Consider the following 27,280-nt stretch of genomic DNA (forward strand, 5'->3'; position numbering starts at 1 on the left):
CATAACTTACTGTAAAATTCTGCACTTGATCCTTAACCTGAGTATTCACCCATCTCATGGTGGCCTTGTAACCGGGTCCCCCCGGCTTCATAAAGTAGGACAAATATGTCATGCCCGATAACTCATCCAGCCAAGGTGAAGCCAAATATTCCGGCTCCAATACCTTGGGTACCCCAAATTCACTTTGAGCCAAATTCATGGCATTTGTACAGTTACGCACACTCTGACTGGGATCCATGGAACGCCAGTGTGGAAACAGACCCGGCTTACAGTAGTCCAAAAGGGCAGCCAGATTGACGCCACTATTCCAATCTGTTGTCAAATTGGTAATCTTACATTCGGGCAAGGCGGCTTGCAACCAGGCCAACATTAGTTTTCTCGGTGGGAATTTACTGCGTCCAATTTGGTAGCGTACAATCAGGGACCAGATAAGACCCAAAATCAATTTAATATTGCCATTGACTATATCCGTGTTGCCAATGTTCACCAATTTTATGTGATCGGCTTCGATGGACTTGAGAGCGGTGGCAACATTCTCCAAGTAATGATGTTGATTGGCCGGACGACGATTCCAGGCCGGTTTAAGGGGGCGTGTCTGTAGATTTTCCACCAAAGCGCAAAGACAGGTGCCATCGCAAAAGTCTGTTGCCCAATCATGGACCTAAAATGGGAAGAAAAATAAAAAAAAACAAATTAGGACCATGTTGTATTTGTGTATCCGGGCTAAAGAAATGATGGCATGATATTGAACAAAAAAAGAAAAAAAAAAAGGAAAGAAAATTCCCGTTTCATTGTTTTTCAAGTCAAGCTTAATGACCAAGCCAATGTAACACCCAAATGAGAGATTTTTAAATGAGTCTTGAAGAAAAGAAACTTCCAGTTCTTCAGACAAGGCAGGACACATGTCACCCCACGTTCGATAATTGGGTTTCTTTATATCAGCAGCATCATCGTGACCTATGTCCGTCCGTCTGACCGGCCTACAGTTCACAGCCTGTTGTTCGTAGTACTTATAGTTGAGATCATAAGTACAAATCTTATGTGAAATCTCAACTACTTCCACCAGACTGTTCGCTGTAAGCTTTTTCACTGAGTAATATCTCTTCAAACAAACTCCAACTCACCTTTATGGGCTTGGCTCCGCCTGCCGATGTCAACATGATCACCACATATGTGGTGGATTATGTTTTGGAGTTTTGACAAGACAAGACAAAATTTTTTTGAAATTTTTTCGAAAAGGAAAATTTTTAAGAAATTTTTTCTGCAGACAAAATTTCATCTAAAAATCGGTTTTATGGGCGAATCCGGAAGATCACCCAGATCGCAGAAGAACCGCCTACCCAAAAAGGAGAGCCTACGCCTCTGGCAAGACTGCTGACTGGTTCGCCCAGCGTAGACGAATCCCTCCAGGCGCATTTGTCCGCCCTCTCATTTCCTGGAATCCCTTCTTGACCGGGAATCCATGTCAGCGTCACATCTTGGAGCCTATCTAGGGACTTAAAACAATCTGACACACACCTCGACCTAACCGACCTCGAACCCAAGGCCTTGAGCAGCGCCATACTGCACATAAATCCAGAGTTCTAAGGACGGTAAATCCCATACCAGAATTTCTCTTGCGGCTACTATAATGGCACAGAAATTTGCCTGCAAGACCGTACACTCGTCCGGCAGTCTCAGAGAAAAACCGATATTGAGTGCGTCAGAGTAGACCCCCAATACAGTCCTTGACTACATCTGGGAGCCATCAGAGAGCCATTCATCCCTCCCGAGGAAAACGAATTCTGAATGCCTTTATCCCAGTCGGTACCGATGCCTGGTAGACGGAGATCCTTCTCAGTCTACCCTTTGCATCCATAGCATCCAGAATGGAACTGTGGCCGCAGCTGTCCTCCTTCAGCATGACGAGCAGACATCTACCTGCAAGACCGTACTCTCGTCCGGCAGTCTCAGAGCCATACCGATATTGAGTGTGTCAGTGTAGACACCCAATCCAGTCCCTGACTCCATCCCGGAGCCTTCAGTGAAGTTCGAATTCTCATCCTCCTAAAACACAGCATTCGCCTTCTATTCATCCCTCCCGGGAAAACGAATTCTGAATAGCCTTAATCCAGTCGGTACCGGTTCCATGTAGTAGGATATCATTCTCAGTCTACCCTTTGCATCCATAGCATCCCGAATGGAACTTTGGACGCACTTGTCCTCCTTCAGCATGACGATTTCCCTCAGCCCAAGCGCGACATGGGCTGCTCATATCCAAATGTAGGCCTCAATGGGCTACATTCCCCTGTGATCCCGACGCAGGCTAGTCTCTGGACCTTCTCGAATTCCATCGTATAAGTCCTCCTTTGCACAGTCCACCACCATACCAGTGCTCCATAGGTCAGTACTGGTCCCACAATAGCTGAAACTTTGCACAGATTCTATTTTTGTCTATAAGCAGGTTAAGTTCGAAGATAGGCTATATCGGACTATATCTTGATATAGCCCCCATATAGACCGATCTGCCTTGCGTTATGGGTGGTAGGCCGATAAAAGCCACATTTATTATAAGATTTTGTTGAAATTTGGAACAGTGAGTTGTGTTAGGCTCTTGGACATCTATCTTTAATTTGGCCCCGATTGGTCCAGATTTGGATATAACTGTCATATAGACCGATCTCTCGATTTAAGGTTTTGGGCCTATAAAAGGTGCATTTATTGTCCGATTCCGCCGAAATTTGGCACAGTGAGTTGTGTTAGGCCCTTAGACATCCCTCCTCGATTTGGCTCAGATCGGTTCAGATTTGGATAAGCTGCCACATGGACCAATCCCAATGTCAATCAGGGAAACGCTAACCCAGCTTAAACAAAACTAGGCCTTAATTGACTTTATCGAACGCCTTACTAAAGTCGATACATATAGCATCAGTCTATTTGCTGTGCCTAAATCAATCATTAAAGAGTTACTAACTGTAAAACATTTGTAACAGTTGATCGAGCTTTACGAAACCCAAGTTACGCAGTTGAGTAAATTGCAAAACCAAATGGGAGATGGTATCACTAATAATTTTTTCTAGAAGTCTAGGGATAGCACTTAACTTTGCAATGCCTCTATAATTTGATGCATCGGATCTATTTCCAGATTTAAATGCAGGTATAATATTGGATTTCTTCCATAGTTCGGGTACAAGGCCTAATTTTAAGGATCTATGGAAAATCTCAGTAAGCTTAAACTATATGTGTTCAAACTATGTGTAAATTTTAAGAATTTATAATTGAGGTTGGTTCCCACAATTCGGTCTGTCCGAACTTATAAAAACATGTCCTATATTTAGATATCCTATATTTCAGTGTGAACATAGGGCATCAGCAAGCTCTCTCCAACGAGCTCTATTATTGGCCAAAGCCTTGGCTTGATTCCACGGTATATGGGTTGATTCCAACTCTCTTTTCGTACAGCGGATCTATGCATTTTTCGGGGGTCCCCTCCCTCGCTGTCCTTGTGGGTTCCAATCTAGGACCTTTCAGTTCTGGCCGCGATTTAAGTTACACTTGATGTTGCCCTTAGCAGAGCTTTGCTTAGACGATTCCGGTGTTTTATTTCCTCTGCAGCCTTTGAAAGAATTGAAAGAGAGTCAGTGAAAATGGACGAAGACGAAATGGATGGTTTCAACTCCCAAAAAGCCTTGCACAACCGAGCAGATAAAGAAAATGGAGAAATTTGGGAACCACAACTTTGAGACAGTCAGTAACTTTATCTACCACGGCACCGCCGTAACCGAAACGAATGACACCAGTTTTGAGATTAAGCGAAGAATAATATTGGCAAACAGATGCTAAATTGCAAATTTCGCCCATTCCACTGAGGAACAGGGGCAAACTTCCCACATATGAATGAGCGCAGTCTGATTCAAGTTAAAGCTCAATGATAAAGGCCTTCTTTTTATAGCCGAGTCCGAACGGCGTGCCGCAGTGCGACACCTCTTTGGAGAGAAGTTTTACATGGCATAGTACCTCTCAAATGTTACCAGCGTTAGGAGGGGAAAACCACCGCTGAAATTTTTTTCTGATGTTCTCGCCAGGATTCGAACCCAGGCGTTCAGCGTCATAGGCGGATATGCTAACATCTGCTAACCAAAGTAGCAAACAGATGCCACTTTGGTTTAAGTAAGCAGTTTAGAAACAATACCACCTCTCTATAGACGAAGAGTACACTATACAAGAGACTGATATTACTCGTGCTGTTATATGGTTCTGAGACATAGGTACTTGTGAAAGCAGATGAGGCAGTGCTTGGAGTATTTCAGAGAAATATTCTTCATAAAATATATGGACCAGTTTGGGTTAATGGAGAATATAGGCGAGGTATGAACCACGAGCTTTATGAGCTGCATGATGACGATAGCATAGTTACACGTATCAAAATACAACGGCTGCGTGGGCTTGGTCTTGTTGTTAGAATGGATGAAGAAGCTCCAGCACAGAAGTCGGAGAGACCGAAAGCCCGTTTCAAAGATCGTGGGAGATACCTCGAAACTTGGTGTCAGAGATTTTAAAATGAGCGCAGAAGATCGAGGCGCTTGGAAAGCTATTCTACGTTCGGCTAGTGGAACAAATGTTCTGTCATAGCCAATTAAAGTAAAGTAAGTATTAATTTTCTAATAACCTTATTATGCTGCGTGGTAATAAACTACAAAGAAATATTATATATAATATTCTCTTCCGTTATTTGTCTTTTGGTTACATTTTATGGGAGTTTTTATGGTAGTATTTATTTCTCTATTATATTATAAAATTAGAAACTTCTTAAATTGTGTAAATTATTGCAGCTCATTACAATTCAAAAGATGTGCTTGCAGCAAACTTTTATTATTGCCAAAGGTTTGGCGAGAATTTCATTTGCGTTGCTAGACATGCAATTGTGCAGGCGCATAACTACACATAAGACTGGAACATATTGAAGTTTCAGTTTTTTTATGTGAGACCAAGTAGCAAACATGGCATATGTTCTTCAAAAAAAAAAAAAACTCCGATTATTCTTATATTCATTGGTTTGACACTCACACCCAACCCACTTCCCTTGTTAGCTTAAAATTTGCTCATGAATTATGAGCTAGTCTAATACACCAAATGCCTTTACATTCTCAATATTAACTTTTCGCGCATTCTTGCGCCGCATTCGTGGCTGCAATGCAAGTAACATGATAATAGTTACACTGTATATTATATTGTATGATGATGTTCATGCTTATTTTAATGTGGGTGGTGTTTCTGTAATGACTGTAAATTTAGGCATGCTTCAATTACGATTAGAAAACATTTTTTTTCCTCATAATTGACGTTTCAAGCGTTAAGAAATATGTGTTATGTATTTACACAACTATTTTAGGTAATTGATATGTATTTAAAAGAAACACTTAAAATCAATCAATATGACGTTGCCGAAAATTCTTATAGAATGAGTTACTAATATCGGCTATAATCATTTGAAACTTCAAGTGGCTGTTTACGTGGGAGTTAATGAGAATAGTTGGAAAAATATGGTATAAAGGCAGGTCATAGAGAAGGGCAACGGTTGCTAGCGGGGCGATATGCGTAGGCAATTTTAAGGTGGGAAACTATACATGTATGCTACATTGCCAGGACTCTCTGATCTGCCATCCGAACGCACGATGACGGACGAATTGCTAACCTTGCTTGTATGTAGTCGTCTACTGCTATAACCTGCATAAGTACTTAGCTATAGGTCCTATAGCAATGTGTGTGGAAATTCCTCATAAGGATTGCTGTAGAAGCCGGCTTGATAGAGATTGTATTATTAAATATTTGCTTTGTTCATTTGCGGGTCTGCGCGGCCACATGCTCTCCACCTAGAAGAGTCAGTTCTTCTCGGAGTTGTTTGATATTGCAAACATAAATAGGAGAGGCCTCCTTTAATGCGTACCCCCTTTGCAGACATCTGTGTTTGGGCTCGCAGAATTGGTGTAGCTATGGTCGTCTTAGACCCCATAAACAATATATATTCTTGATCGTCATGACATTTTAAGTCGATCTAGCCATCTCCGTCCGCTTGAAATTTTGCCCAAATACTTCTTATGGGTGTAGGTCGGTTGGGATTGTAAATGGGCCATATCGGTCCATGTTTTGATACAGCTGTCATATAAACCGATCTTGGATCTTGACTTCTTGAGCCAATAGAGGGCGCAATTTTAGTCCGATTTGACTGAGATTTTGCACGTGGTGTTTTGGTATCCCCAACAATTATGCCAAGTATGGTTCAAATCGGTCCATAACCTGATATAGCTGCCATATAAACCGATCTAGAATCTTGACTTCTTGAGCCAATAGAGGGCGCAATTTTAGTCCGATTTGACTGAGATTTTGCACGTGGTGTTTTGGTATCCCCAACAATTATGCCAAGTATGCGTGAAATCGGTGCATAACCTAATATAGCTGTCATATAATCCGATCTGGGGTCTTGGCTTTTAAGCCTTTAGAGGGCGCAAATCCTATCCGATTTCGCTGATTTTTTGCATGACGTGTTTGATTATGACTGTCAACAACTGTGCGATTTATGGTTCAAATCGGTTCATAACCTGATATAGCTGTCATATAAACCGATCTGGGGTCTTGACTTCTTGAGCATCTATAGGGTGCAACTATTATCTGATTTGGGTGAAATTTGTACAACATGACCTTCAACACACGTGACAAATATGGGCTGAATCGTTCTTTAGCCTAATACAGCTCCCCTATAAAACGATCTCACTATTTTACTTTTTGAGCTCCTAAAGGGAGCAATTCTTATTGGAGTTGGCTGAAATTTTACACAATACCTTCTACTATGATCTCCAACATTAATTTCATTATGGTCCGAATCTGACCATAACTTTATATAGCTCCAATAGCATAGCAATTATTTTCTTTTATCTCTTCCTTCACTTTGTTTGCCTAAAAAGAGACACCGGGAAAAGGACTCGACAAATGCGATCCATGGTGGAGGATATATAAGATTCGGCCATGCCGAACTTAGCACGCTTTTACTTGTTTTAATTAAAATGCACTTTTTGGCTATTAGGGCGAAAATTTCACAATTTTCGTTTGTTTCTCTTTCGAGTCGAGCTCAATGATCGGAGATTTTTCGGAGTAAAGCCAGAAATTGCAACACACATCAAGCACTATGGGACGTTATGTGGCGTTTCGTCTTTGGTTAGAAGACTTTTCAACCATATTAGGTGTGATGGCTTCAAGGGCCGTGCGTTTTTATGTTGAATTTGTATGGTATTTATTGGGAAAACGCCTCTACGATTCAAATACCACATTAACCACGCTCGACAACCGGGTCTATTAACTGTACTTTCCCCAATGAATGTGTTTTCGTGTACTGACAGATTTTTTGTCTGCATCAATTACCATAAGAAAAAGTTTTTCAGCGGTGGTTTTCCCCTCCAAATGCTGGCAACATTTGTGAGGTACTATGCCATGTAAAAATTCTCTCCAAAAAGTTGTCGAACGGTGTGCCGCAGGTTCGGACTCGACTATAAAAATGAGGCCCCTTATCATTGAGCTTTAACTTAAATCGGATTGCACTCATTGATATGTGAGAAGTTTACCCCTGTTCCTTAGTGGAATGTTCATGGGCAAAATTTTCAACTTTTTGGGGCCTATAGAGGGCGCAATTTTCATCCGATTAGATTAACATTTTGTTCAATGATTTCTTTCATGACTTCAAAAAGACGTTATTAATCTTGGTTTCATTTGGTCTGTGCATTGATTCTATATAAATCAATCTCCTGATTTTTACTTCCCATTTTCGTTTGAAATATAGGTGAAAGAAATTAACGATAGTATCGTTACTATCGATATTTATTATTAAAACTATCGAGAATATCGAATGTTGCGATTATCGATAGTTTGCCAGCTCTACTGCAGGACCGTATTATGGTCACGCAGTCCATACACGGACAGAAAAATTACGCTATTTTGTCAATACCGTGTGGTATTATTTTGTTCGCGTCATGGGCAAAGATTTTTAATACCATTTGGTATCAATTCAATACAAAGGAGGCCATTAGGAATTGACGGCGTCGCATTTATATTATTGTCATCGTGTAAGAAGTGTTGTTGAGTTTTGAACTTAAAAATATAAATATTTGTTAAACAAATAAATGAAATGTTTTAATACAATTTGAGTGCGTGAAAGCTTGTTCAAATACTCGAAAGCGGTGAAAATCGAAATTGTAAAAATTCTAAGGACATTTGACATCAAAAACATGATAGTCCATTGTGTGGAAAACTATGATGTGTTGGTGTATTCATATGAATACCACTTATGGGAATCGATGGATATGGAATCAATTGCTGAGTAAAAAGGATTGAGTTGGTGAGTAAAAAGGATTGAAAGGTTGGTTACGATGTAATATCACTTTTTGTAATTTTTAACATAAATAATCGAAATAAAATAAGATTTTGAAAATTATTTTGAATGGTTTGTTTTGTTTCATTGAAGGGTGGAATAATCAATAACGGTTTGGTACTAAAACCAATAACGGTTTGGTGCTAAAACCAATAACTTATAGGTAACTAATACCAGTTTGGTAATAAGGTAGGTACCAAACGGTACTAATCATTTCATGGCGCATGCATCCATCCGGCATTGTTCTGTACCATACGGTGTTGCTTTACTATCAATACCGTATGGTACTGAAATGAACACGTTTGGTATCAACTTTTCTCGGGGTATATGCGAGCTAAGTCTTCAGGGTCGGGCCGTTGTGTGTGTGTGGGTCGCACTGGCATTAAGAAGTTGTTTCACTTTAGGTCCTCTTTTCTTTGAGAACTTGTCTGTTGGCGGATGTGCACTTTCGCAAGTTGCTAGGCTTAAAGTGATCTGGATAGTTCAACGATAGGAACTAGAATGCATCTTCGTTCTCCTGTTCCTTTGGACGGACGAAAACGTCTAAGTGATAATCCAATCTTAACTCTTTATTCAACAATTGTTCCCCTCTACAGTCATTTCGATTGAAATACACGAATTTCCCATTTTCAACTTTTATTTTGTACCCCACTGTGAAATCCCAAATGAACTGACATATTTGCCAACTGGCATTTTTAATAAGCGTTACATAGTGACGACTGTAATGTTATTGTAGCGACATAACTTTCCATTACAGTTAAATACACATTTGATTTTGTGTCTGGTCTTTTTACAGTTTTTGTCTTAGTTGTTATTGTTTGTGTTAGCTAATGGTTTTTTTCTCTGCTGATTTTTGCTCCATTCACATCTATTTCGCATTTCGCCCCCAAAATCCAGCGGTAGCACCTGAATATGGCCATAATTGGTTAAGGTTTTGTTTTTTTTTGAGCTTTTTGTCTCCATCTTCCTCTCTTTTTTGTTACACTGCCACATGAATAAAACATAAAAATTTTAAAAACAACATCCAGATAATAATAAAATCTAACAAACAGTTAATAATATCATGGAATAAAACAAATATGCGAAAATGTTTGTCTTTGAGCAGATAAAATAGTTCACACAGTTTAAACAACAAGCCGGGGGGCACATTCATATTTTTTTAAGGGGTTTGCTTTTCTCTCTATGGCGCGAATGGAGCGCATGTTGAATATTCATCATTCGCTCAGTGTTATGTTTTTAATGAGCCCCTGTGACAGAGCGGTGGGTTTCCTTCCTTGTGACCAAAAAAACAAGGCCATTATTGAATTTGATGCTTTCATTGCAATAGGAAATCGTGCTATTGTGTCTTGTTGGTGGCCATTGTGCTATATTTTCCTGAAGTATTTTGGGCATGAATAAGCAATGAAAAGGGTTATGCAATATTTAATAATTAGCCGAACCGGGCCCGCTCCGCTGCGCCTTCTTTAGGGAGGGGACACTTCGCCCTGAATGTGGATATCGAATTTGTGTCACTGCAGCCTATGTTCGCCTATGACGCTGAACGCCTGCGTTCGAATCTTGGCGAGACCATCGGACAACATTAAAAGCGGTGGTGATCCCCTCTTAATGCTGGCCACATTAGCGAGGTACCATGCCATGCATGTTCATGAAAAAATTCTCCACAAAGATGTGTCGCACTGCGGCACGTCTTCGGTCCCTTATCAATGATAAACTCAACTAGAATCGGAAAGCACTCATTGATGTGTGAGAAGTTTGCCCCTGCTCGGTTCCTGGGCAAATTTTTACTCTACTCCCAAATGTCTTTCTTTTGAGTCCTGTATTGCTGTATTGGTAAATATTTCAGATTTAGGGGGTATTTCGGGGGCGGTAACTTGTCCGCTAAATTAAATAAAAGATCCGTGCTCTACTTTCAAAAATGTTTCATATGAGCCCCATAAAGGCATGATCGGTAAATAAGTTGTGTTTGAGGGTGGGGTGGACCTCAGGGTCTTTGTTCCGAAAATGAATACACCAAACACAAACACTTGGCTCCAGAATTGGATATCAACTCTCAATACCTTTTATTTGAGTCCCATATTGCCATATGGGTCAATCTACCAATTCCACGTATTTATAGGATGAAAAGCGCCACCTAGACTTGAACGTAAATTTTAATATCATATTCGTAATCTACTCCCAAATAACTTTCATTTGAGTCCCATATAGTCATGGTCGGCTATGCCCATTTGGGAGTATTTAGAGGTGGGAGGACCCTGCATTACTTGGACCTACTTTTTTATGCCATTTTTCTAATCTATTGCCGAATACCTTTTATTTGAGTTCCATATTGATGGGAACATCGAATATATCTGTTTAGAGGAGTTTTGGGATTGGGGCGGCCCGCTGGGTACCTGGACCCAAAATTTAATATGATATTCATTTTCTAGTCTCCAATACCTTTCATTTGATAATCATATTGTGCCCATTAGTCCACTTTTGGTTTTGGCGTTTTTGGGGTAAGGGGGAGGGTCCGCCACTAATCGATATCTAAAATGTATATAACCTATGTTTCCTTTCACAAAAACCTATACAATCTGTGAAAATTTTAAGAAAATCGGTTCAGTCGTTTTTGATTCAACGGAACAAACAAACAATCCGAAGGTCATAAAGTCATGATGGGTGATATGCCCATTTGGAGTCCTTTTGGGGGATGGGGTGACCCTCTACACTTCGATCTGATATGCCCATTTGGAGCCCTTTTGGGGGGTGGGGTGACCCTCTACTCTTCGATCTGAGTTTGTATGCCAGATTCGTAATCTACTCCCGAATACCTTTCATTTAAGCTCCATATTGATATGGACGTTCAATTTGCCTGCTTTTAGAAGTTTTGGGGTTAGGGCGACTTCCTGGGTACTTGAAGCCAATTTTCAATACCATATTCGTATTCTACTCTTCAATACCTTTCATTTGATTGTCCTTATCGGTCCACTTTTGATACTGGGGTGGTGTTCTGGGGTATGTAGGTTGGTCTGGAAGGAAACATAGGCTATATAATTTTTTGATGTCGGAAAGGGGGAGGACCCTCCCCCTTACACCAAAAGTACTACTCAAAAATAAAAGTTTACAGATCAGGCAATATGGTACTCAAATGAAAGGTATTCAGGAGTAGAGTACGAATTTCATATTAAAAATTGGGTCCAAGTAACTGGGGGCCGTCCCTACCCCAAACACCCTAAAATAGGTTTATTGGACGAGCATGACAATATTGGACTCAAATAAAAGGTATTCGGAAATATATTACGAATATAGTCAGGGAGAAGGAATAGGCTTCATAGTTTGTTTGTTGATATCGGAAGGGGCAGACCCTCTGCCCACTTCCCTATTGCCGAATACCTTTTATTTGAGTCCCATATTGTCATGCTCGTCCAATAAACCTACTTAGGGTGTTTGGGGTAGGGGCGGCCCCCAGTTACTTGAACCCAATTTTGAAATTCGTACTCTACTACCGAATACCTTTCATTTGAGTCCCATACTGTCTCTGGATGTAATTACCCTGCCTTGGCAAAGTGCCATATGTAAATAAACCGTGAGTTTGTCTCTCACCATTTTAGAAATTTTGCACGAAGAATTTTCAGAAGGCTTGCCATTTTACACTCAGGAGATGAAAGTAGACTCATTTTTTCATGCCCTTTGCAAGTCATCGAAATTAATGTCCTACCCTAACAAGTGGATATATTGATGATATTCGGAATATCTTTGGACTTTCTACCTATGTCTGACCTTCTGTGCGCATAAACAAGCATTACTAAAAATTAAAGATTTTTGTCCTTGTTGTTCCAAATAAAGATCCTATATTTAAATTTGAGTCGCTAAAATCTTCCGGACACAACCTTCCGTTTTGCATTTCAATCGACGATTACTGATAACTTGAAGCCGAACCCGAACGGCGTGCCGCAGGGTGACACCTCTTTGGAGGGAAGTTTTTACATGACATAATACCTCACAAATGTTGCCAGCATTAGGAGAGGAAAACACCGCTGCAAATTTTTTACTGATGGTCCCGCCAGGATGTGAGCCCAGGCGCTCAGCGTCATTGGTGAACATGCTAACCTCTGCGCTACGGTGGCCTCCTAATTTAGTCATTCCTCTTAAATACCTGCTTAATATTGATCTACGACCCAGAAAAGTATATATACTCGTATTCTTGACCATCTTGACCTTCTAAGTTAAACTATGGGAACGAAAATCACCAGATATAACCTGAGGTAGTATGTGTTAATTTTTAGCAGAATCTATGGTGGTGGGTGACTAATATTCGTTTCGCCTGAACTTAGGACTTTTTTTTACATGTTAAGCGATTCAGGGTACCTCCCTGAGGGTTGGTTGGTTAGGTCATGGTTAGTTAAGATTAGGTTTAAGAGGGCGTCTGAAATTAAACCCACTTATAAGCTTTCGTCTATTGTGACACCACAGGAACAGGAGAAGGAATATGTCTTCCAATTCCTACCGTTGGACCATCCAGTTCGTTTCAAAAAGCCCAACAACTTGCGAATGTTCACATCCACTTAATCAGATAAGTTTTCAAAGTAATGTGAACCTAAAGTGAAACTCCTTCACACTGCCAGTGCGGGACACATACAGTAGATGTTCTACTGTACTCTCTTTTTCCTCAACGCCCTCACAGGTTCTGCAGAAGTCGTTACTTGCAATCTTCAGTCTGTCAGAAAGTTTTCCGATCAGACAGTGACCTATCATGACGGACACAATGATTGAGAAGTCTGTTCTAGCCTGCGACAGTAAAGCGGTACACCTCTACAAGTGTAGATAATTTTGGAGTGTTTACAATGCCAACTTTGTGACCATCTTTCATTCGTTACCCTTCGGCCCTGATTCTGAAGATTTAGCTCACATATCGCTAGAGGCATACCCACATATTCCAGCTATCCTGGAATGTGTAAGGTGGTTCCTAGTCTTACAAGCTCGTCTGTGGCCCGGCAACCAGAACAGATGCATTTTTTACTGTTCATTGATATTGATTGAAAGCCCCTAATTAGAGGGCATACAAGATTCATTACTTGTTATCTTCAGTATGTCAGAAAGTTTTCCGATCAGACAGTGACCTGTCATGACGGACACAATGATTGAGAAGTCTGTTCTCGCCTGCGACAGTAAAGCGGTAGACCTTTACAAGTGTAGATAATTTTGGAGTGTTTACAATGCCAACTTTGTGACCATCTTTCATTCGTTACCCTTCGGGCCTGATTCTGAAGATTTAGCTCACATATCGCTAGAGGCATACCCACATATTCCAGTTATCCTGGAATGTGAAAGGTGGTTCCTAGTCTTACAAGCTTGTCTGAGGTCCGGCAACCAGAACAGATGCATTTTGTATTGTTCATTGATATTTATTGGAAGCCCCTAATTGGAGGGCATACAAGATTCGGTTTGACTGAACTTTACGTTTCTATTACCTCTTTATTTATTCCCCAAAATTAGTTGCCCATAAATTAAGGAGAAAAAAACCTGCTTTGTTCACACTATAAAATAATGTAGAGCACCTAGATATCATTTCTAGAACATAAATACCCATATTAAGTGCCAATAACAAATTTTTATTGCTTATTAATTATTGTTGAAAATTCTTCAATTTAATTCAATTTTTTTGTTATCTACTTGAATATTATTATCAATATTATGCATACGCTTCATTGAATTGCAATTTTCGAATGTATTTATTTTGCAATTATTTCTATTTGTGTTTTAATTATATGCATATATCATTCGTTCATTGGTACACAAACAGACATTCTACTCTTCACCGTTCAGGAGGGGGTTAAATGCAAAAATACTTGTGTTTGTTGTACAACTGGTTTTCGATTCTCCATTTCGATTAACCCTCATCGGTCATTGATGGAATCGCCCCCACAACAACCTTTTGCTTAGCTGGAGATGACCGCATTTTTATTCGAAGCGAGAGAAGCAGTAAAGCAAACATTTTCGAAAATAGTAGCATATCAATAAATGCCATAATAGAATAATCGTCATCACCATCATCGCAGTCATCATCATCATCGGAATATATAAAAATATGAACTCATAGTCAGGGTAAACACATCAATATCATTGCAATGTTGTTGTTGATATGATAATGCGTAATTTGTCTTTGTTGTCGTTGTTGTGCATAAATTATTATTAAAAATTACAATATCATTGAATTTTAAAAAAATATGTATGAATAAAAACAAAAACGAAATGAAATGAAAACAATCATAAATTAGTATTATAACAGCTCGGCTATACTAACATCTGGATATGATATAGAGTGTCCCCGTCTTTTTTCTGAAATATTTTTAAGTAGTTTTAGGGGTGTGGTAATCAGAATAAATGGTGAATTCATAAACAACATATTAAGGAAGACTTCCATTTTGGGTATAAAATTTAAACGTCTCTTTAAAAAGACATTAAGTTTGGCCTAGGCCAATCTTATATACCATCCATCATGAATACCCTGGGCCATGTTTTTATATAAACAGGAATTCAAAACAAACTATATAGGGAGGTCTGAAGAGAACTTCACATGTTAAGTTATTTCGCTTTGGAATTGCATTCTGCAGATGCTTGAGAAATTACAATATATCAGGTGAATATGGTGAATATGGGACTCTAGGCCGATTTAGATCATATATAGAACAGATGTTGCTAGTCATATTAGAATACCATAAGCAAATTACACCCAAATCAGAAAAGCTTTGCGTCCTCCAGGTGCACCATTTCAGATAAATGGAATAAAAATTGGGCCCTTTAGGGATTCAATGGGTCCAATCGGTATGTATTGAAGATATATCATGTTATAGACCGATTTGAAGCATACTTGACAGAGTAGTTGGACATTGCGAAAAATGTCTGCCGGAAGAAATTGGGCCTCTAAGGACTTAGGGGAAATCTTATCAGGATATCGAACAATGGGGTATTTGACATTCAAAATGGAAATTAATTGAGACAGGCGTCCAGTCTTGAGGGAAATTAAATTATGGGCTACGAATAAAAAATAAAAAAGTTGGAAAAAATCGGCTAATACCTATATCTTTTTCCAATATATGCTTTTCTGGTTGTGTTAGCCATATTTCTAGGCGAAACCTAACCAAACTCGGTAAAAATGCAGTATTTGTTGTCAAATTTCATGAAAATTGGTTAAAATCTGATTTATAAATATTTCTCGTCCGATATCTGTTTTTATGGTTGTGATAGCCACTTTTTTTAATCCAAAATATCGATAATCACAACATACAATATTTTCGAGAGTTTTAATAATAAATATCGATTTTTAATTTTTCAAGTTTTCTTGTCTGTAAGGGCGAGATCATTAAATTTTACAATTTTTGTTTGTTTCCCTTTCGAAACGAGCTGACTGATCGAAGATGCAAATGGAAAAGGAAAGCCAAAGGTAGCAACACACACCAACCATTCTGGGACGCGTTTCGTCTTTGGTTAGAAGACTTTTCAACCATAGTTGGTGTGATGGCTTCAAGGGTCGTGCGTTGGTATGTTGTATTTAAATCGTATTTAATGCGATAACGCATCTATGATACAATTATCACTTTAACCAGGCTCGACAATCCTGCCTTTTAGCTGTACCTGTTCCAATGCATTTATTTTTGTGTAAGGGCAGACAAAAAAATAAATAATAAATATCGATAGCAACGGCACTACAGTTAACCTACCCATCACCCATATTTCAAACGAAAATGAGAAGTAAAAATCAGGATCTCGATTTATATTAAATAAAACCAAGGTTATTGAAGTCAGTTCGAAGTCATGAGAGAAGTCATTGTACATAATATTAGCCTAATTGGATGAAAATTGCGCCCTCTATAGGCGCAATACATTCAGTGTCGAATTGCTTATTTTTGTTTAGTTTTGCAAAAAAAAGTACTTTTGCGATAGTATCATCGATAGTACCATCGAAAAAATATTAATCGATATTCAGTCAAAATATTAAATATCGATAGTGCTATCGATATTTTGCCAGCTCTAGTCCGAACACTTCCAAATTTGGTAAAACAAGTAAAAGCGTGCTAAGTTCGGAAGGGACGAATCTTGGGAACCCACCACCATGGATTCTGCTCAAATATGGGAGCTATATCTGGCTATACACCGAAAAATATTAATCGATATTCAGTCAAAAAATTAAATATCGATAGTGCTATCAATATTTTGCCAGTTCTAGTCCGAACACTACCAAATTTGGTAAAACAAGTAAAAGCGTGGTAAGTTCGGCCGAATATAGGGAACCCACCACCATGGATTCTGCTCAAATATGGGAGCTAGATATGGCTATACACCGATTTGAACCGTATTTGGCGCAGTTGTTGAAAGTCATTACATAACACTATGTGCAGTATTTCAGCCAAATCGGATGAAAATAGACGCTTCAAGGGCTCAAGAAGTCAAATCGGGATATCGGTTCATGTGGGAGCTATATCAGATTATAAATCGATTGGAATCATACTTAGCACATTTGTTGGAAGTCCTAGCAGACCGCTGCGTGCAAAATTTCAGCCAATATGGGCAAAAATTGAGGCTTTCAGGGGCTCAAGAAGTCTAATCGGGAGATGAGTTTATATGGGAGCTAAATCAGGTTATAAACCGATTTGAACCATATTTGGCACAGTTGTTGGAAGTTATAGCAGAACACTGCGTGCGTGTAATTTCAGCCAAATCGGAAAAAAATTGAGGCTTCCAGTGTTTCAAGAAGTCAAATTGGGGGATCGGTTTTATGGGAGCTATATCACGTTTTTGACCGATTTGAACCGTACTTAGCACAGTTGTTGGAAGTCATAACTGAACACTATGTGCAAAATTTCAGCCAAATCGGACAAACATTGAGGCTTTCAGGGGCTCGAGAATTCAAATCGCGAGATCGGTTTATATGGTAGCTATATCAGGATCTTGACGGTACTAAGCATAGTTGTTGGAAGTCATAACATAACACTATGTGCAAAATTTCAGCCAAATCGGACAAAAATTGAGGCTTCCAGGGGCTGAGAAAGTAAAATCTAGAGATCGGGTAATGTGGGAGCTATATTCAAATCTGAACCGATATGGCCCATTTGCAATCTTCAATCACCTAAAGCAATATTAAGTATTTGTAAACATTTCAAGCGGCTAGCTTTACGCGTTCGGCCGCTATCGTGATTTCGAAAGACGGACGGTCATGGCTAGATCGGCTCAGGATTTTGAGACGATCAAGAGTATTTATAGGGTCCTAGATCAATATAAGGAGGTGTTAAAAAGGGAATGACTAGACTAGTATACCACCATCCCATGGTAGTGGGTATAAAAATGGAATGGAAGCTATATCCAAATTTGAACCTATTTCTATGAAAATCACTAGTGATCAGATGAGTCATTAGAGATGATATTGACAAATGACGATTTTATTGCAGTATTATATGTAAAATCGGTGCGAAAAGTGATGGCATGTATAATGCATGCGGGGAAAATTATTAGATCGTTGGCTTTTGCGTTTAACAGATACCGGCCCTTAGGTGGGGATACAATACCATACACAAACCAACTTAGGGGTGTGTCATGGAAAACAGTTAAGGATTTTGTAAGTATTGGCATGGGTCAGTATCTAAATCTTAACCAATTTCTTTTAATTTCAATAGGCTTCATCTTAAAGCCAAGAGAGGCAGTCTGTAATAAATTTGCATACAAATTTATTACAAACTGTACAAATTAACATGGGAAGAAGGACAGACAGACCAACAGACGAACGGACAGCTGACGGACATAGTTAAATCGATTCAAAAAGTGATTCTTAGTCAATCGGTATGTTTGTTTAAGAGTCTATCTCTTTTCCATGTACGACAGTAGTGGTGAAAGGTACACTCATAGAAAAAAGATACCTGAAAATAGCAAACAAAGTCTGCTGAATCTTAGGAGTTATTTTTGCTGCTATAGTAGCAGTAGTTCTCCGATTTCAGAGTAGCAGGCTTACTGCTGAAAAGTCTGTCGTTTGCTGAAAATAACTGCTGCTTAATTATGAAGGGGATGTTAGAAGAAAAAATAGAACACATATGTAAAAGTGAGTCTCCGTGGACGTTTTATAATCACCACTGAATGTATACTTTCCATAACCTTTTTCCTTTCAATTTGGAAAAAAAGGCCACGCCTGTCATGTGCACAGTAGTAGAGCAATAATAAAAAATGCGACCTAGATCAGCCACATTTCGAAATGTATATTAATGGAGGATTAGGTAGCTTCTTTACAATAATATGCCACAAATCATCTCTTCCAACAAAATTAAAAAAAAAGTTCAAAAAAATGCTTAAAGTAATCAAAACAAGTAACAGACAACCATTAAAAGTAGCATTCACATTTTTTTCCGCGGACTTGTGTACTCAAACAACCAGATTTTGAAATGTTTGCTAATATAGCAACCCTTTATTTGCTGAAACAGCAGTAATGTCTGTTTTCCCATTTTCAGCAGACAAAAACTGCTGTTTTATCAAACATTTTAGCTGTTTTGAATACCAAATTTGGTTGAGTTTATATTGAATAAGCACAGTTTTCGAACAGTTTGGAGGTCCGTACTCAGAAACGTAGTATAAAACGATTTTTAAGTGTTTTTAAATTGTATTGAATTATAAACATAAATTAATCTGGAACAACTGCCAACGACCTCAATCAGGAAGTATCTATGAAAATTTCATGCGGATAGCTTCATTCGATCGTATGCTATCGTTATTTCGGCTATCTGTCGAACGGACGGGCGAATATGGGTAGACTGATTTAACCCATTAACAACGAATGGCTAGAAGAATAACCATGAATAGAAGTGTCTTTGAAAAGTTCTAGCTTGCAGCAATAAGCGATCGGTTTGATCGGATAGCCACTCCCGCATTAATATGGTCTCCAGTTGCTTAAGAATCACCAAGACTTCCACCTGAAAGACGATGTACCTGTCCAAAAGTCATTAAGATTCTCTAATTCCAAGTAATTCTATGACGACAACTGCTTCAGTGCCCCCATCCAATATAGGCCAATTCGTGTATACATAGGATCCCGGGAAGGGAGGGGTGCCCCTAACCCGAAATACCTTTTCGGGGAAAACAACTTAGAACCCATCAACAAAAAAGGAGTTCCTAGGTATATAATCAGTGGCGCCCCATATAGCATAGCACCACTCGGCAACACCCTCCGCCCACAGAAGAGAAAAATGGTGTAAGTTAGAGATGCCACACAGTTTGTTGTTTGTTGCCGCACACTCATCATATAGATGCAAGGCATAAGATCGAGAATGGCATTTAGCGAGTCTGGGGCATCACTTCTCTTTGCTCCAGAGATTAGCACTGCCGATGTACCTGTACCTTCTTGATCATCCTGCAAAGGGCACAGTTGTTCAGAGCTTTGTGCCACTCCAGACAACCATAGGTGAGAATTAGCCGAACGACTGCCGTAAACATCCAGAGCACCGTCCCTGGCCTCAGCCCCAACTTCTCTACTGCATTCGAGTTGCGATAGGAGTAGGGCGTTTCTTTGATTTTTCTTCTCCAAGTTAGTTTCAGAACAAGAATCACTCCCAAGTACTTGGCTTCCGAAAAAGCGGCAGCTCCACCCACGCAAGACAGGTCCCTAAGAAACACTCAGCTTTCTCCTACTGTTGAAATGGGCCAGTTCAGTCTTTCTGAGATTTATGCCAAGCCCATCGCCCATCCTGACAGCTTCCTCAATGCTCACTGAACGATCTATTTCAGGTTTGGCCAATACTTGTCAGAGTTGTTGGAGGTAACGGCGGGAGTCACTTTGACAAAATTCAGCCAAATTGGTAAGAATAGGGCCATCTAGTTATTTAAGAAGCCCATTCGAAAGATCGGTTTATATGGAAACTTATCAGTTGATATACCTGTTCGACCATACTAACAAGTGTATCCCAGTCCTATGGTGGAGTTTATACCCGAATACTAACAGTCCAACCCAACTACATAAAGATTGAAGAGCTTTAACTCTATTTTATTCATTACCTTTTTGATTATTGCAACCCATTTATTGAATAACTATATTGGATCTCTTTTCCGTACAGTCAATAATTGTAAATCAGCCATGTGTTAAGCTGTCCAAACATGGAAGCTATGCTGCGACGCCTACCATACTTGCGTCAATATTGCATGGCAACGTGTGAAAAATCTATGCAAATTTAATTTGTTTGTCTAATACCAGCGTATGAATAATACTAGTTGGGCCAATTACTCTTTAAGCGAATGCATCAAAATCCCAATACACTGAGAAAAGAATATATATATTTTTTTAAATGAAAGACTCACTTAAGACTGGGTATAAACCCAGAGTCAAAGTGTTATCACAATTGCCTGAGTTTTGTTTTTTCTAAGGGAATGATCAGGACCTCTTACAGATTGTGACGATGCAGGCTGGTAAAGGGGCCGATATAAACTACAATATTTTTGGGGATCAAGGCTTAGGCGATATGTACCGTTGCGCTACAAATTAGATTGATGAAAATTGGGCTAGAGCTGCATTGGATGTGGTAAAGAAGGAAGATATCCCTTCTCAACTTCCTCCGATCCCAAATCCATACTTGATAGACTAAGGAACTGCTATGCCAATCTTTCAACCACTAACCTGGAAATCGACCTAACGCGATCCAAAGTAGAGGAAAGGCTCCGAGACGGGACCCCATAGGCATGTGCGAATGAACCATTGAGTGGAATGCGAGTCAAGGCGCCTGGATGCCTAAGGTAAGTCATAATGACAAAATCAAACGAAGAGGTTGACCTCTTTTCGGACACACATAAGGAGGCAAACGCAACAGTGACAGAGAATTTGAATCCCTAATATGTTCTGTAAATCTGCAAAAGAAGTTCAACTTTGCCCTTGAATAGTTCATTAGTACTTCTGCTTCTCTCATATAAAAGAGGTTTTGCGATACAAGCTTAAGCTCAGTAAAAGGTAAAGTTAGGATTATGTGGCACTCTACCATCAGACTCATTTAGGCGTCTTCGTCCATTGTGATACCTCAGAAACAGCAGAAGGAAGATGCCTTCTAGTTCCTATCGTTGAAACATTCAGCTCTCTTTAAAAAGCCGCTACATCAGATATGTTTTAAAAGAAATGAGAACCGAAAGTGAAACTCCTTCTGACTGTCAGTGCGGGACATGTTCATTATATCTTAGCCATTCCCCCGCTTCTTTAATTGCAAGGATTTCCGCTTGATACTCATTGCAGTGCTCGGATAACCTTCTTGATATGACCAGTTCTAGTTTTTCAGAGTATTCCCCAAAGCCCACCTGTTAGTCTAGTTTGGTACCGTCCGCATAGAAGTCTATGTAACTTCTATTAGCATGCCCATTGCCCAAGTCAAAAAGCGGCTTGGGCAATGTGTAATCCACACTGCCGCAGTGTCCCTATTTGCCGCATGATCAAAGAGAAAGCTCTCTTAGCCCCTCAGCAGTGGTCGCAGAAATTTGTCTAGCCTTATAAGTGTAAATCGGTCGAAATCGGGAAATCTTAACCGATAAAAATTTCGGAAATATGTCACAAAACAGTTTCTGCCAAATCTGCTGGTCGGTTGAGTATTTTTATACCCACCACCATAGGATGGTGGTATACCAATCTAGTCATTCCGTTTGCAACACCTAGATGTTTACGTCTAAGGCCCAATAAAGTATATATATTATAGATCATCTCGAGGTTCTGAGGTGATCTAGCCGTATCCGTCCGTCTGTCGAAATCACGAGCCGCTTGAAATTTTGCACAGAACTGATATGGCAAATGGGCCATATCAGTTCAAATTCAGATGTAGCTCCCACATAAACCGATCTCACGAATTGAGTTCTTAAGCCCCTATAAGCCGCAATTTTTGCCCGATTTGGTTGCATGTGGTGTTCTGTTACGACTTCCAACGACTGTGCCAAATACGGTCCAAATCAGTCTATAACCTGATATTGCTCCCGTGTTAACCGGTCTCTCGATCATCCTTGCTCGGTTCGTAAAAGCTTTAATTTTTACTGGTTTAACAAAAGTTCAGTATGTAGAATAAAATTCTATCCTTCAACTAAATTTATTTTTATAAATTTTTATCAGAAACCATGATGGTAGGTTGCCAAGATTCGGCCCGTACGAACCTTGCACCCTTTTACTTGTTTTTTGTAATGGCGGGCATATACATTCGAATGGCGCGCATTAGGTTTTTATTTTAGATACATGGTTTCTTCGGAGAAGTTTCGGAGAATTCAATGTAGTTTACATTTTTGCTATACGATTAAAAAGAAAAAAGATCGACCCGCCCCAATACATACTCTGGATTTTCTTAACAATCTAAATCGATTTTGCTATGCCTGTCTGACGAAAGCACGCCAACTTTCGAAGGAGTAAAGCTAGTCGCTTGAAATTTTGCACAAATACTTCTTATTAATGTAGATCGGTTGGGATTGTAAATGGGCCATATCGCTCCATGTTTTGATGTAGCTGCCATATAAACCGATTTTAGATCTTAAATTCTTGAGCCATTGGTGGGCGCAACTCTTATCCGATTTGGCTGAAGGTAAGGTACTTTGTTATGTTTCCAACAACTGTGCTAAGTATGGTTGAAATCGGTCCACAACCTGATATAGCGGCCATATAAACCGATCTGGAGTTTTGATTTCTTCAGCCTTTAGAGGGCGCAATTCCAATCTAAATTGGCTGAAATATTGCATGACATGTTTCGTTATGAACAACTGTGCTAAGTATGGTTCAAATCTGTCTGTAGCCTGATATAGTTGCCACATAAGGCAATCTTGAATCTTGATTTTGAGCCACTAGAGGGCGCAATTCTTATCCCATTTGGCTGAAATTTTGCGTGAGGTATTTTGTATTGATTTTCAACATCTGTTCTAATTATGGTTTAAATCGGTTCATAACCTGATAAAGCTGTCATATAAACCGATCTGGGGCCTTGACTTCTTGAGTCTCTAGAAGGTGTAATGCCTATCCGATTTGGCTGAAATTTTCGATAACGTACTTTGTTATGACTTTCAAAACTGTGCCAAATATGGTTCAAATCGGTTCATAACCATTATATAGCTGTCATATACCATTACCAACAACTGCGCCAAGTATGGTTCAAATCGGTCCATCTTTTGATATAGCTGTCATATAAATCGATCTTGGGTATTGACTTCTTGAGCCTCTAGAGGGCGCAATTCTAGTCCGATTTGATTGAAATTTTGCACGTGATGTTTTGATATCACTTTCAACAACTGTGCTAAGTATGATTCAAATCGGTTCATAATCTGGTATAGCTGTCATATAAACCGATCTTGGATCTTGACTTCTTGAGCCACTAGAGGGCGCAATTCTCGTCCGATTTGGCTGAAAATTTGCATGAGGTGTTTTGTTATGACTTTCAATATCTGTTCAAAGTATGGTGAAAATCGGTACATAACCTGATATAGCTACCATATAAACCTATCTGGGATCTTGACTTCTTGAGCCTCTAGAGGGCGCAGTACTCATCCGATTTGACAGAAATTTTGTACAACGGCTTCTCTCATAACCTTCAACATACGTGTCTAATATGGTCTGAATCGATCAATAGCTTGACACAGCTCCCATGTAAACATAACTCCCGTTTTGCTTCTTGAGCCCCTACATGGCGCAATTCGTATCCGAATGAACTGGAATATTACGCAATGACTTCTACAATGTTCAGCATTCATTTATGGTCCGAATCGGACTATAACTTGAAATAGCTCCAATAGCATAACAGCTCTTATTCAATATTCTTTGTTTGCGTAAAAAGACATACCGCGCATAGAACTCGACAAATGCGATCCATGGTGGAGGGTATATAAGATTCGGTCCGGCCGAACTTAGCACGCTCTTATTTGTTACTATTCTTTTTTGCCTCGGAGTAAACCCTAAAGTTTTCCTGGTGCGGATAACTGGCCAAGCGCCCCAACCGCAAGGGTTATGTGGAATCCCATGTATCGCTCGATGTCGAAAGCCGCTTGCTTCAAGATTCGACGCTCGATATGCCAATGTCAACTTGGTAACACTTTTGAAGCTATGACAAATCTTTTATTACTTCTGCACTAGAAAGTGAGAATTTGATACTTTTGTATTTATTTTCTGAGTGTAGGCGGAAGACTACAGTGTAGAAATGTAGGAGTTATAGAAAAATGCTATAAGTCAAATTTAAGTAGTTAGCGTTTTTCAGGTCTAACATTTCGTGGAAAGCTTTTGTCCCGAATTGGCAATTAGTAATGGCATAATTCGATCTTCTTCTCTACATTTTGTTTCAAACTTTTTTAAGATGGCCACTTTAAAGTTCAGATATTTTGAGTTATGACACTTTTCCCACAAACTATTTGCAATTGAAAACGGCACACTATACTGTATTCGCTAGTCGCTCCAGCTGTTTAAGCTCTACAACTAACTTTGGTCATCGATGAACGGCTAATCAAATTCGGTGAATGGTCGATTCGTTGTCGCATGTGTGCCTGTAACTAAATGTGAATGCAAAAAATTTTTTTTTTTGGCCAATGCTATGTGGCCTGTAGCATGTGACGGAGGTGGTGAGCTTGTTACGGCATGCAGGCGGATGTTTTTTTTTTTTTTTTTTTTTGCTTTCTGAAATTGTTCGATATGCATGCAAACGTTAGACTGCCAAGTTGATATGAAGCCAACACACCAAAAGTATGTGTTGGCTGGGCCAGCAGAATTACAATGAATTGGCGCGCAGCAGCAGTTTAAGCCAAGTGACTAACTTAAAAAAAAAATAAAATATTACGAACACATTCAATAAAATTTCATTCATTCATGTGAGTGGATTTTGGTTTTATCCACAATACTTGAACTAAAGCAGCCAGAAAGTCGTATCAAAGAGTTTGCCAAAAAATCAAAACAAGTTTATCTTTTATGGAATATTTGTTTTCCTACTTTGTTTTTTTTTTTTTTTTCTATTCGTTTTCGTTTGTTTTTTGGTGAATGTGTACTACTGAGTCTGATGCAGGGTTGGAAAAGTTGGGTTTATACACTTGAGATTTTTTAACTGGTATAGATGTTAGGCTGGAGGAGAAATCCGAATTACCATATATTGGGTTGCCCAAAAAGTTATTGCGGATTTTTCATACAGTCGGCGTTGACAAATTTTTCCACAGCTTGTGACTCTGTAATTGCATTCTTTCTTCTGTCAGTTATCAGCTGTTACTTTTAGCTTGCTTTAGAAAAAAGTATAAAAAAGTATATTTGATTAAAGTTCATTCTAAGTTTTATTAAAAATGCATTTATTGCGTTGTCCAAAAAGTAATTGCGGATTTTTTAAAAGAAAGTAAATGCATTTTTAATAAAACTTAGAATGAATTTTTATCAAATATATAATTGCCATTTTGTTCGATAACCTTTTGCCATCTTCCTGACAAATTTAGTATTCCACGCTCATAGAACTTCTGGCCTTTATCTGCAAAAAACTGAACCAAGTGCGATTTTATAGCCTCATCACCGAAAATTTTACCATTTAAGGAGTTCTGCAAAGATCGAAATAAATGGTAGTCTGATGGTGCAAGGTCAGGGCTATATGGTGGATGCATCAAAAGTTCCCAGCCAAGCTCACTCAGTTTTTGGAGAGTGACCAAAGATGGGTGCGGTCTAGCGTTGTCCTGGTGGAATATGACACCTTTACGATTGACCAATTCTGGTCGCTTCTCCTTGATGGCTGTATTCAATTTATCCAATTGTTGACAGTAAACATCCGAATTAATCGTTTGGTTCCTTGGAAGCAGCTCAAAATATACCACACCCTTCCAATCCCACCAAACAGACAGCATAACCTTCTTTTGGTGGATATCAGCCTTTGAAGTGGTTTGAGCTGGTTCACCATGCTTGGACCATGATCGTTTTCGACTAACGTTGTACAACAATCCATTTTTCATCTCCAGTTATGATTCGTTTTATAAACGGATCGAATTCATTGCGTTTAAGGTGCATATCACAAGCGTTGATTCGGTTTGTTAAATGAATTTCTTTCAATACATGTGGTACCCAAATATCAAGCTTTTTCACCAGTCCAAGACTTTTTATGTTATAATGAACGGTTGATTTTGGTATATTTAACTTCTCTCCTATCTCAAGCTCAGTTACATGACGATCCAATTCGATTAATGCTTTGATTTGGTCATAATCAACATCATTTGGCCGACCAGAAAAATCCGCAATTACTTTTTGGGCAACCCAATACTTTCTTTTAAAAAATCCGCAATTACTTTTTGGGCAACCCAATATTTTATAACAATCCTCAAAATTCTCGACAATGGAATAAACATGACTTTTAATCCATTTTCTTAACTCGCTGCGAACTCTCACCACATTTCGTGGGGTAGTACCAACATTAATAAGCAGGGCCAAACCCTGGCAGAGTTCTTGAATACTAACGACCTAAAAACTCTTAATATTGGTAACACCGCTACCTTTGTTAATAGGAGTAGGGAGGAGATATTAGATGTGACGATATGTTCGGAAAATCTAATCGATGAGGTTCCGATCCGATAAGCTTCCGGAATAAGTTGAAGACCAACTGAACAAAATTCGAAAGGCTACTCAGAAGGAGACTTGGGCAAGATAATTTAGATTGTCCAAGCATAGAAGAGATTGAAGAAAATTTCAACAGGATTTCGACTGCACTGGTGGTGGTCCTACGAACATAGTTGTCCTCTTCGGGAAAGGAAATCAGCACAAAAAAAAACCCGGGATGACCGGGGAGATTCGCAATATTAGGAAAGAGGTCCGCAGGCTTTTTAACGGAGCAAATTTGCAAATTTTGCCCATATGAACATTCCACTAAGGAATAGGGGCAAACTTGTCACATATCAATGAGTGTAGTCCGATTCAAATCTAAGCTC

General features: G+C 39.3%; 1 protein-coding gene across 4 annotated transcripts in view; it reads right to left on the bottom strand.

Moving 5' to 3' along the window:
* The window catches only part of LOC106088583 (filamin-C), a 231,617-nt gene that overhangs the window by 126,187 nt on the left and 78,150 nt on the right, over positions 1 to 27,280 (bottom strand). For all 4 annotated transcript variants that reach the window (XM_013254171.2, XM_013254168.2, XM_013254169.2 and 1 more), the window contains exon 3: positions 11 to 661. In XM_013254171.2, the coding sequence (XP_013109625.2) occupies positions 11 to 661 (651 nt within the window). The remainder of the gene's footprint in view (positions 1 to 10; positions 662 to 27,280) is intronic.

The sequence above is a fragment of the Stomoxys calcitrans genome, chromosome 5 (genome assembly GCF_963082655.1).
Source record: "Stomoxys calcitrans chromosome 5, idStoCalc2.1, whole genome shotgun sequence".
NCBI classification, from domain to species: domain Eukaryota; kingdom Metazoa; phylum Arthropoda; class Insecta; order Diptera; family Muscidae; genus Stomoxys; species Stomoxys calcitrans.